At 30.6% G+C, this 13,260-nt stretch overlaps 3 protein-coding genes across 3 annotated transcripts; 2 read left to right on the plus strand and 1 right to left on the minus strand.

The window, feature by feature from the left end:
* Positions 1 to 89: 89 nt before the first annotated feature.
* On the minus strand, positions 90 to 1,820 carry Tsp_12380 (WD repeat-containing protein 82). The gene is made up of 10 exons (XM_003366377.1): positions 1,717 to 1,820; positions 1,602 to 1,673; positions 1,472 to 1,551; positions 941 to 1,007; positions 788 to 887; positions 677 to 732; positions 581 to 587; positions 376 to 534; positions 268 to 327; positions 90 to 146 (listed from the first exon to the last, which is right to left on the minus strand). The coding sequence occupies exons 1-10, from the start codon at positions 1,818 to 1,820 to the stop codon at positions 90 to 92; spliced, it is 762 nt and encodes a 253-aa protein (XP_003366425.1).
* Positions 1,821 to 4,143: 2,323 nt separating this feature from the next.
* Positions 4,144 to 5,377, plus strand: Tsp_12381 (conserved hypothetical protein). Its single transcript, XM_003366378.1, has 3 exons — positions 4,144 to 4,165; positions 4,725 to 4,895; positions 5,115 to 5,377. The coding sequence occupies exons 1-3, from the start codon at positions 4,144 to 4,146 to the stop codon at positions 5,375 to 5,377; spliced, it is 456 nt and encodes a 151-aa protein (XP_003366426.1).
* Positions 5,378 to 7,094: 1,717 nt separating this feature from the next.
* Tsp_12382 (deoxyribonuclease II superfamily) lies at positions 7,095 to 13,122 on the plus strand (the record flags this gene model as incomplete). Its single annotated transcript, XM_003366379.1, has 10 exons — positions 7,095 to 7,192; positions 7,508 to 7,959; positions 8,222 to 8,425; positions 8,843 to 9,084; positions 9,574 to 9,703; positions 11,291 to 11,360; positions 11,634 to 11,857; positions 11,914 to 12,084; positions 12,296 to 12,499; positions 12,896 to 13,122. Coding segments are annotated over exons 1-10 (2,022 nt in total), but the record flags the coding sequence as incomplete, so codon positions are not given.
* Between the last annotated feature and the right edge of the window lie 138 nt (positions 13,123 to 13,260).

Below are 13,260 nucleotides of genomic sequence, written 5' to 3' on the forward strand. Positions count from 1 at the left end.
GATGCGGTCCCCTATAACCAATATTTTGATTAAAGCGCAAACAACGGACGGGTTGACTGTGAATGCTTTCGCCATTTGGACCGCACATGCTATATATTTTGAACCGCTGTCGGTTTTCCACACATAAACGTTACCGTCACAAGAACCTATACAAGTAAATTTATTAAATATATTAGCACATATGCATACACACAGATATATACATATATATGTACGTACGTATGCATGTATATATGTATGGAAACGTTCAAACAAACCTGCAAAAACGTAAGCTGAATCTTTGGTAAAAGAAGCTTCTAAGAATGACGATCCATCAGATACATGGTCCTGCAAAATTTCCCATTTTTACGAGCAAATTGCAAAAATAAATCTTACCGATAAAGTATGAAGCAAATTGCCATGTAAACCGTCAAGAAGATATATATTTCCATCAAAAGTGGTAAGCATAATCATATTTCCACAAGGTGAAAATTTTAAGCTAGAAATCTTTTGGTCGTAATCAGCTTCTGGAATAGGAAAATTGTTATAGGGGCCCTATCCAAAAATGAAATTGGTAAGCAAACGTTTTCAGAACAAATACTTCGAAACTGAAAAATTAAATAAACATAACGGCACCTTATCTAAAGCTCGGAAATCGAAAAAACTGAAAGTGTTTTTGTCTGTAATAGCAGCAAACATCAGACCATCTGGATCAAAATCCAGATAAGATTCGATAGAAGTTGCGTAACTACCCTGCAAGATCACAGTGCTTTATTTTTGACTTTTTAAATTTCATTTTAAAATTTACTTGAGAACCGTTTACTCTGGCATCCCAAAGCCGAATTGTTTTGTCTCTCGATCCGGATAAAAACAATTCTTCATTAGGATGAGTCGCCACGCAAACAACCCTGACAAGACAAATATACTGCTTTAAATTAAACAACAAAGCATTAAATTAAACCTGTCTGTGTGTCCGGAAAAATAACGAATGTATTTGTTTTCAACAATGGATAAATACCGAACACTGGCTAAAATACATATAAAAATGTTTAAATATATAAATATTAATATTAAAATGTTCTCAAAACACATATTATATTAAAATGGAACAGAAGTTAAAAAATTTGTTTAAAAATTAACAGAAAAGAATATCATATAAAAATCAAAATCAAACTTAAATATACTTCATTATAGTAAAGGCAAAAAATAAATTTAAGCAATCTGTTAAACTGAAACTGTTTTCAGCTCTTTCTGAAAAACAAGTTCATCGCTTACATGTTTTAAAGTTTATAAAGCTGATTATTAACAATCAATAAATAAGACAAATCGACATTATTTACAGTAAATTCTAGCAAAATTAGTTGACAATTTTCCATGATTTTCACAAATAAATAAAAAATATATTATCGCTGAATATTAAAATCTCAAAATATGATGCAAAAAACATCAAAAAATTAATCTTAAAAATGCATACAGTCGATTTTTGTAGAACCATGTAAAACATAATCGCTTGAGCGCAAAAATCGAATCAGTTCACATCCATATTTCTTGCTGTTAACCTGTAACTTCAAGCTAAAACTTCAACTTAAAAACCATTACTAGATGACCACATCTATATTTACCTAGCGTTGTTGATAGAGTAAATGTTTATAGAATCTTCATCTGAAGCTGTAGCAAGAACAAGCCCGTCAGGACTGAAATCTAAGCTATTTATGCTTTCTTCCTTTTCTTTTAAACGTTTTGTAACTACTAATCTTCGCACAGTTTCGTCGTTTATAATGGCAGTTTGCTTCATGAATAAAACAACCAAAATTTGCTTTGATAAATGTACAGTATAGCATTTCAATAAATCAAGTATTAGCTTTTGTAAAAAATCTTTGTCAAAAAAAGTAACTTTTGAAAACATTATCACTCAAAAACATAATTATATTAATTTAAAATTTCAACAAAATAATACATTATAATTAATAATCTAAATTATTTTAAATATAAACTCAAAATGTGTAGAGTCAATTTTATTACATAACCGCCTGGCCAACTTTTGGCGGTCCTGCTTTATTGGTTGTAATTTTTCATTGGTCACTTAAGGAATTCCCTCTGCCCCCATTTTTTCTTTTATTTCTTAAATTCTATTTCGGTTTTACCGGTCCCAATCATTTTTATTTGTCATAAGAACAATAATCTAATGTTTCATCAATTTTCTTTATCTCAGAAATCTAAATAAAATAATACACAATTTTTTGCAACGAGCTTGCATATGGACCATTAATACCTAATAAGAAATTATTTTCCAATATCTGAAACTTTATGTAAAAAGAGAAAAATTAGATTCTTTTCAGATTCTAAATAACTGATTTGCTTCATTTTTAGGCTCTTTTACACACGCCTTAACAGAGCGGGCCCTTTGACGGATTAAACTGACCAATCTGATCACCAGGTTCGATGTATAACCGTTTAATCAATGGAAATCAAAATGACGCAACAATGCGACAGCCAATAGAACTCAAACGTGAAAATAAGCGGTTAGATTGGGACAAATGAAACTACACCCTCATTTATCTTGACTTTTGCCAATTCCATATTACGGACGGATGAGACTGTCAATATTTCATACTGAAAATACCGAGTCGATTGAATGCTAGGGAACAGGAGTTGAGCTTCACAAACAACAGCAGCAAGCAGGCCCGGTGCTGTTTTCTTCTTCGTTGACAAACCATAAAATACAATTCTGTCTTACTATTCTTCAACCGTTCGTTTATAAAAATAATGAAAAGCGTTAATAATTGGCAATACAATATTGTAACGGATTTTTCAGAAATTGTTCATATAATTCACAAGTGAAGTAAATACTGTGTAGCACTCTTTTATCCTTGGCAAATGCTGCAAAGAACATTTCATCTAGCTTTGATTGGCATTCCAAAGCGCGTTATTTTATTTTACAACGCCGATTAATCAAAGAAACAAATTTAAACTGCTCACAGTGTGCACAAAATGTGCATTCTTTTTATAGTATAAGACAAAAAATAAATAAGAAATGTAGAAATGTCGAAGAGCTTTTTCTTATCTTTAGTTTCATTCCATCTATCAACTCCGTATCTGGAAAATCACCCTACTAAAGATGCTATATGACAACAGTTTTTGAAGCAACTGCTGCTGTTACAGAATTTTCAAATTTGAGCAACTTCATTTATAAGTTTCAAGCTTCCTGGTGAGAATTTTTTGCGCAAATAGATTCACTTGCAACCTCAGATTTAGGGTATTGCTTTAAGCTAGGGACAGTTATCAGACCATTTATAATTGTCAGTTAAAGAAAAATAAGGTTGCTTCCCAAAGTTATAATTTGGATTAAATTTATAGCAGTGAGTTTTGATATATTTACCGCAAAGCCACCTACTTGGTACGCATGCGCTCGTGATAAAATCAAATGCAAATTATCAAGTGCCGTCTTCAAATAAAGCAGAAACAAACTGTAAGTTGAAAATCAAGGCAAAAAACATTGAACATTAAAAAAATAAGAAAAGATAAAGAACATTTAAAGATAACACTGAATCTGATTTGAACTAAAAAACATTTTATCCCGCAACTATGCAGAATAACTTTGTTAAAACATTTTTAATATTACAAAAGTTTTGCAGATGTTTTTGCAATCGAGCAACTTTAGCCCTTCATAAACAACAGATAACAGTAGATAAACAATATTTTCACAAAAGAAATATGCCAACCTTTAGACAATTGTCTGTTAATCATTATTAATTAATGTTTATTAGTGAAATAAACTGAGCAATTTAAAATATGAAAACAGACTAATTTTCAAAAAACTTCGAATTTAAAGATGTAGTAAAATTAAAATAAAATAAACCTCGCTTATAAAAAAAAACGTTGAACTTTCAAACGCAATGAAATGGTTGATTGCCATATTTATTTATTTGAGTATTTGCACAGCAAAAATAAATCAAATTTACTTAACCATCTCATATAACATTATAAATATTTTTCAATTAATTCACCAACACAAATATATATAAACCTACAATAAGCACTTTGCCATTAATGCACACGAAGTTATATGTCAGTAAATGCTGAGGCGCTTTAAATTAATTGTACTTTCGCTTTCGATTTTATCTAATATCACAGTTTCACAAAATCTAAAATGCAGTGGCAATAATGGAGCAGGAGACGCAGATTGGTAAGTTTTGAGACAAGTGCTTACAGTTTGGATATTAAATAAAATAAAATAAAGCAATCAAAGTTTCCTTCTTTTTCAGCACAAATTAGATTTCTCCATACCAATAACCTCATTCGTTGAAAATTAAAAAAAATAATTAGGCGTACTGCTTGCAAACAACCAGTATTAATTATCTTTAATAACACTTTTTCGCATGTTCATCAATTTCATATCAAACTGTTTAAAAGCATTGTTTAAAAACATAACACGATGCAGGAAAGTAAAGCAATATACATAGGGTTATATTATACAAAGGACCAACACAAACTAATGGTAAAGTGCTCCTTTCAACAGCACCTGGGAATTGGGATAATGGAGCAGCACCGCTTGCAAATCCAGCAGGACATTCATTTGCAGGATCATTGACAGGTGTTGTAGCAGACTCTCCAAATATAAAATTTCTAGCGTACAACAATGTTCCACCAGCAGTACCAAACGTACAAACGAAATCTAATACCAAGGGTAGAAAATTTTAGAATTCGTAAAATATCCATAAGCTTTCATGCCATTTATGATGCAGGAGTCATTATTGTAAGCACAGCTCCAGGAGCGAATGAAGGAAAATGGATTGTACATACTGTTCCAGGATTTCCGGCAGCGAAAACAGGTTACAACTGGCCTGCAGCTGAAACTGCTAAAGGACATTTACTAATCTGCATGACTATCGCAGAAACACAAATCAACGCAATAGGTTGGTCAATAACCATATATTGCAAATAATTACAACTATATTGCAAATAATTTTGAAATCATTGCAGCTTCATATTAAAAATAATTCTGACAAAAATTATTATAAAAACTTAGAAAAATATTCTCAGGACATTGAAAAATAATCAGAAAACAGTTTTATCAAAGAACGTATAGTAAAGAACTTTAATTTGCATTAATTTCTTAAAAAAATAAATGTTAGCATTAAATGATGCTAACATTAATATTCAGTTCACATCTTTTCATTTAGCCTCATCATTAATTCGAGCAGAGCCATTTGTGTATTACAATGATATTCCTGAATCAGAAATTGCAGGAATGGCAGATTTCAAAAAATTAGCAGAAGGACAAACTGCTATCTCGCCACCATTTACGATCAAGCAATCAATTAAAATTGTGTTTGGTGCAACTCCTATAGACGTTCATATTTACAGTAAATCTGCTAAATCTAGATATGGTATGTAAATCAAAACATGTAATTTGTTTCTCATGTTTAATGTAATTTATTTATTACATTTTTTGCAAATAGCGATAAGTACATAACAAATACTGTCATAAAATTATATAATTAAAATTTATTAACAAGAATTATTTATGAATATTTAGTAACAATAAGTCATTTATGGAAAATGCAAAATGTATTTCCATTGATAAAGAAGTCTTACCTTTTCAATATAATTCGAACTAATCTTGTTGGGCAATTTATGATCACTAAAAAAACATTACTGCGTTTTAATGCAATTGAAATTAATATTCAGATCAACAATTAAATTTACCGGAAAAGCAGATCAGAATACAATTTAAATTTTAGAATTTTACAAGAAAGTCATATTAAAAAAACTCAAGAAAACTATAAAGGTGTGGTCTAGAAGAGACAATAAATTGAAAGGAGACTGTAGAGTTTCACAAAGGAATATACGTTTAATTAAAAGTCCAGCTCAAATTGGTGATCATGCCACTAATATTGAAGCAGATCAATCAAATTGGATTGTTTCAGAACCTGGAAATATATTTTGTTTCACAGATAAGCCATATGCTGTAACTATTTTAAAAGTAAAATAATTTTCATATTATTATTCAGTTGTAATTTAGAAAAGTCAAGCAGCTGAACCTGCGATGGCAGTTTGTATTGACCAAAATACAATTTTTGCTCGATTTGATGCCATTGCTGCTCAAGTTGAAAATTGCCCACAATGAAAAGCAGTAAGAAATTATAAAGTAATATCGTGGAATATTTCAAACTAAAGTACCAACTGCCTTACGTTTACTGCAGTCTTTTTCTGTGATTTTATGAATCATAGCTTTTCAACTGACAGATTTCTATTCTCATTATAGTTTTGTTGCACAAACTGTGTTTACACGTAAAGTTTTATAGAGTTTTGTAAAAAGCATAAGCTCAATTTTTTAAGACATTATTAAAGTTGCAATAAATTACAGAAATGTGCACTGTATTTTAAAATAATTGCGCTGCTTATTTAATTTCACAATTACAAAATGAATGCATCGGTTGATATTGAAAACAGCAAAATCAGAACTAAAATTGCTAATTCTGTAAAATTTAAAAACATGAAAACATTTCAAAAGTTAAAAGTATTTTTTGAAATGTAAGTTTAAAGAACATTATTACAATACTAACTGGTTGAAGAAAAACATGTCATCAACAAACATTTTAGTGCCATTCATTCAAATTTATTCAAATTCATGAAAGTGGAATCAAATATTTTCAATCATGAAACTTCTGCCAAACAAGTAATTGGCAATCATGTATAAAAAATAGCTTGAAGGAAGCAGTATTTAGAGCTCAATATAACGGTTATTAATATCACTGCCAAAGAATGTTGATGAGAGATAAAATGCTGTTGGGATATAAGTAAGCATAACAAAAGCAATTTCAAAAACGAAAGCAGCACTATGTACCACAACAATAAAACATAATTTGAAATTAAATCAAGCGACTCTACAAAAGCAATATTGAAATGAAGTGCAATGAAACTGACAGTTGCAGTACTTGTTTATTTGAATTTCTGTCAAGTACAGTTTAATTGCATGTACGTAGCCACTTTCTTAAAGGCCATAAATATTTTTCAATTATTTCATTCACACAAACAGATATATGTATTTATATACATACATAAGGGAGAAGAAGATTATCATTAATTCAAACACAAATACACGTTTCAAAATGCTGATTCTTGTTTTTATGCTTCTTCTGCAACCGGATATTACAATTTCACAGAACTCCAAATGCAAAAACAGAGGTGGTGCAGGAGATGCCGATTGGTAAGTTTCATTATCACTGGCGTCAATCCAAACAGAAAACACGATAAATAAAATTATCCATTAAGATTCATAAAAATTAAAATTAAAAATAATAACAATTTGCGAAATTTTCTTATTCCTTTATTTCATGTTGAGAATAGAACTGACAAAGTGAATTAAAACTGCAGAAAAGTTTGGTTGAAACTGCACAGCACAACCATTCTTCCAATAAATACTGAAAAAAATTCACTCAGTTTGTTATGTCAGTTTATTTTTTTGTAATCTGTACAAAAACAGAACTTCAAAAAATAATATAAGGAGGTAAAACGCATATAGGGTAATATTATACAAAGGTCCTGCACAGAACACTGGCAAATTACTCGCATCAGATGTGCCGGGCAATTGGGCTGATGGAGCACGTGACGTAACACAAGCAGCAGGACATTCTTTTGGAGTTATACTGACAGATGTAGTAGGAAACAACGTTAATGTAAAATTCCTTGCGTACAACAACGTCCCTCCAGGAATACCAAATGTGAAAACAAAATCAAACGGCAAAGGTAGAAAATGCTCAAATTTAAACATTTTAAAATGGCCAACGGTTTTCTTAAAAGTAGGAGTTATTATGATCAGCACCGCAGTTGGTGTAAATGACGGAGCGTGGATTGTGCATACAGTTCCAGGATTTCCAGCAGCAAAAACAGGCTACAGCTGGCCTGCAGCTGAAATTGCAAAAGGACATTTACTAATTTGCATGACTATTGCAGAAACCCAGATCAACGCAATAGGTTAGTCTGCAGCAAAATCTCAATTAATATTTCAAATAATTCAAGCAGCAACGCTTCTTTTAAACTGAAAATAATTCTGATTTAATCATTAGAAAAACCTTGAAAGATAATATTAGAATATTTAAATAAAAGTATTCTGAAAATAGCTATATTAAAACATTAACAGAAAAGAACTTCCAATTGCATTCACTTAATTAAAAAAATGCACATTAGCATTAAATGCAGTAAAAGGTATTGCATTGATTACATTTTTGTCATTTAGCCGCGTCATTATTTCGTGCTGAACCATTTGTATATTACAATGATATCCCAGAAACAGAAACAGCAGGAATGCCAGATTTCAAAAAGTTAGCAGAAGGACAAATTTCTACTATGCCACCATTCACTATCAGCCGATCAATAAAACTGACGGGTGCAGGTGCCGTATCTGTTCAAATCTTCAGTAAATCAGCTAAATCTCGATATGGTAAGTACGTGAAAACTGCTTTAATAATTAAAAGTCAATTGTTCATATTTTTGTGACTTTCTTTTATCATTTTTGATAAACAGTTCTTTTTACAACAACAGTATGTACAATATAAATCACTGAACGGCACAGATTTATAAATGCAATTCATTAAATGCTTAGAATGACGTCAAATGATCAGCTGCATTTTCACATATCAACCGAAAAAGTAGAAACTTCAGGGTTTTCTTTTTAAAATGTAAGAATAAGAACATACGTATTCCATTTTTGAGGTGATTTATCAAAAGTTCTACAATTTCTAACTTGCAATAATTGATGAATGATTGCCAAATGGAAATTTTATCATATTAACATATTTAAGCATTAACTAATTTTTCTGAGAAAGCAGCCACAATAAATTTAAAAATGTCTTTTTAGAAATGTACAGGAAAGTTATATTAAGAGGACTGAAGAAGACCATAAAGGTTTGGTCTAGAAGAGACAATAAATTAAAAGGAGACTGTAGAGTTTTGCAGAGGAATATTCGTTTAATTAAAAGCCCAGCTCAAATTGGTGATCATGCCACTAATATTGAGGCTGACGAATCGAATTGGATTGTTTCAGAACCTGGAAATATATTTTGCTTTATGGATAAGCCATATGCTGTAACTACACAAAAAGTAAATTAATTTTCATGTATTCATTCTATTGGAATTTAGAAAAGTCAAGCGACAGAACCTGCGCTGGCAGCTTGTTTTGACCAAGCTGCAATTTTTGCTAGATTTAATACTATTGCTGCTCAAGTTGAAAACTGCCCACAGTGAATAGCTGTGTGGAATTGAAAAGTAAAATTTTGCATTATTTGGAAGTAAAATTGGATAAACTAAACTGCTGTTTTATAGTAAACTGATTTGAAATCTTTTCATGAATAGCAGTTGTAATTTATCTTCTTAGAAATGAGTTTACTTTAAAATAGAGCACGGTAAAGGAACATTTTGTTATACGTTTTCTCATTTTGAAATCATTTCATGTTGAAATTGAAGTGTTGTAAACAAATGTTATGCTGCGTTTTCTCATTTTCATAATTTGAGTTGAATTATAGATCCACGAATATGAGCTGGTATAAAATTCATAATAATGCATGTCAGATATTTGCAGACTATATTTAGACGTTAGATTATCCTCAGCTGCTGAGAAATGCCGGTACACTGCTGTATTGCGCCATTAATGATTCCCCTTTGATAATCTATTATGTGAAATATTCGTATCGTGCAGCCCAGCTGTTGAAGTTGTGCATCAGTGAGATGCTAATTTTATGTTTGGGGTGTGCGTCAAGAATTTTTTGGAAGTAACTGCAATGACAATTGTAGTAGGTGATAACGCATAGACATTCTTTGAAAATCTTTGCTTTTTGTTACGTTCCATTTAATATTTTACCAATAATGCCTCAGAATTAATCTTATGCAGATGAGATATACCTAACACTTCACAATTCTTATATAATACAGTGATATTTATTGTATAAAAATAATTTTTGCTCTTGTCTATTATGTTCTATATGTAAGCAATGACGTTTTATTTTTATACTTCATGGCTTGTTGAGCTTTCTTACGCCAAATTTTGGGCATTGCAACAGTAAAAATATTTGGTTATATAATTTTTCTAAATGTCTGATAATTAAGTTTTATTTTGAGAATTAAGATTTATAAATGCGTATAGCAGTAATTTCTATTTATAGAGGTCATTGAAAATGGTTATTAAAAATGTGCCATTTTGTAAGAAATGCCACTCATTTTATACGAACAAAATATTTCCTGTACTTTTTGTGGAAAGTCAGGTAAATCATTCTGTATTGTAACTAATGAAATAATGGTCATGTTGATTTATAATTGGCGTCTCACAGTATTTTTATGCCACACATTATTTTTAGAAGTAGATGATACAATTGATTTTGTAAATGCTGGTACAGCAGGTGCCAATAAAAGGATTTAAAATTTTTTCTATAGAAATCAACTTTATTTGAAAACAAAATTTGTTCAATTCTTCTTTAAAGATACCAAAGAAACTTGCATAACTGCAATGGAATAAAATTTTGATTAATTTACTATGGGGCGATGCATACTTTACGAATAACTTATAATTATTTTGATTTTTGAAAATTTAATTGTCTATATATTTTACGATAATTATCATGATGCGTTTTATATATGTTCAATAGCATTGCTGTTTTCTGCGTCATGCTGCGTGCATTAGATCTCTAACAGAATGTATTGCTACTTATATGATCGCCTTAGTACAATACCCATTTATGTCTAACATTTTTTTCGTGATTTACATACCTATATGTTCATCCCATCTGTGAACAATGTTACCAGACAAAAAATGCTTTGCTTTCTGGGAACACGAATTTCCTGAAGTTATAAATCAAACTCTACCTGATCAAGTCATACATAGTATGTGTTTCTAAATAAATTGTAATTGCGCATACTTTATAAGAATGTTATTGATACCGAAAAAAACAGGAATTTGAAATATTTCGAAACGCAAACGTGTGGGAATATCTGAAATAAAAGACCCTACACATCATCAAATTGAAAATTAAATCAAGCCATCCTTATAAAAAATGAAACTGCTAATTATTATATTTGTTCATCTGAACATTAACACAATGAAGCTTAATTGCATTTTGAGAATGACTCTATACGGCTTCATAAATATTTTCCAATCAACGCATTTACACAAATATACGCACACGCACAGATATATAAATAAAAATAAATAAATAAATATTTATTTAATTTATATTTATATATGTCCCATTGTGTGTCATTAGTTGAAACACATATAGATGTTAACAAATGATGAGAACAGTTATTATATTTTTAGCTTTGTCAAACATTATATCTTCACAGAATGCAAAATGCAAAAATAATAATGCACAACAAGATGCAGATTGGTAAGCTTCATGATAATTGCACATCATTCTTGCAAAATATATAATCTGGTTAATTTTTGAAGTTTCCTCATTGTAATTTTTATGTTCATAATGAAACCAGAGGCGGTTATCAACAACAGCAATATTTTAAGTAACAAATTTTGAAAATTTCCTTACCTACATCATTCTTGTAGAAACCACAAAAATGTTCATACTTCGGTTAGCTCCATTAAGTAAAACAAAATAGGAAAAATGAATATGAAAACATGATATAAAAAGCTACAACACGTATAGGGCAATATTATACAAAGGACCTGCACAGAACAATGGTAAACTGCTCGCTTCAGATTCACCTAATGATTGGGCAAATGGTGCAGCACCCGTTACTCAAAATAATGGGAATTCATTTGCAGTTACACTGAAAAATGTAGTAGGACCCCATGATAATGTGAAGTTTCTTGCGTACAACAACGTTCCACCAGCAGTGCCTAATGTGAAAACAAAGTCCAACAGCAAAGGTAGGATGAATAAAAATTCAAAATTTTCACAATTACTTAAATTGTTTATGAGACAGGTGTCATTATCATCAGCACATCTCCTGGACAAAATGATGGCGCGTGGATTGTACATACTGTTCCAGGATTTCCAGCAGCAAGAACAGGCTACAGTTGGCCTGCATCTGAAATTGCAAAAGGACACTTATTAATTTGTATGACAATCGCAGAAACCCAAATCAACGCAGTAGGTTAGACCGTGGCTTATATTAATGCCATATCAAAAATCACTGCATTTTTTGTATTACAAATTTATTCTTATTAGTATCTTTGAAACAAGATATTCTGCATATCTTTTTAACGAATAATCTGAAAAAGCTTTTAATATTTAAAGTATCTGCTTCTCATTAAAATGAAATATTAGCATTATAAAGTACTAAACATTTTATTCCTTCCATTTAGCTGCTTCATTAATTCAAATTGAACCTTTCGTATACTATAATGATATTCCTGAAACAGAAACTGCAGGAATGCCAGATTTTAAAAAATTAGCAGAAGGACAAATTCCTACTACGCCACCATTTACGACTAGACGATCGATTAAAACTGCGGCGCCTGCTCCTGTTGACGTTCACATTTATAGCAAATCAGCTAAATCTAAATATGGTGGGTAGATAAAACATATTGACTAAAATGATTATTTTAGCGGCTTTTGTAATTTGTTTCTCATATTTTTGTAATAGTAGTAATAAGTAAAACCTAAGCGAAGAAACATCATATGTTTGGAAATGCATATAATCACACTAACAGCGATGAAAATGTAATTACGTGTCGCTTTTAAGTATCTTTACCAAAATAATTTTCAATAATTACTGATTAAAACGCAGATAATATGTTATTCTTTCTTTTATTGCAGTAATTTTCACTGAAGTTGAAGAGAATTTAATTTGTGATCACTGAAGAAAGATTATCGCCTAGTAAATACAAATTATATTTTTTGTAGAATGAGAAGTACATATGTTTAATGAGAAATACTTTTAAAATTTGCAATTTCATTTTTAGAACTTTACAAAAAAGTCATTGTAAAAGCTCTCAAAAAGACTATGAAGGTGTGGTCTAGAAGAGACAATAAATTGAAAGGAGATTGCAGAGTTTCACAAAGGAATATTCGTTTAATTAAAAGCCCAGCTCAAATTGGTGATCAAGCCACTAATATTGAGGCTGACGAATCAAATTGGATTGTTTCAGAACCTGGAAATATATTTTGCTTCATGGATAAGCCATATTCAGTAAGTATATTAGACTTTTATAAAGCTACTGATGTTAAATTTAGAAAAATCAAATAAAAGAACCTGCGATGGCAGTTTGTATTGACAAGGATGCAATTTTTGCTCGATTTAATGCTATTGCTGCTCAAGTTGAAAACT

The sequence above is a fragment of the Trichinella spiralis genome, assembly GCF_000181795.1.
Source record: "Trichinella spiralis strain ISS 195 chromosome Unknown Scfld6096, whole genome shotgun sequence".
Lineage (NCBI taxonomy): Eukaryota > Metazoa > Nematoda > Enoplea > Trichinellida > Trichinellidae > Trichinella > Trichinella spiralis.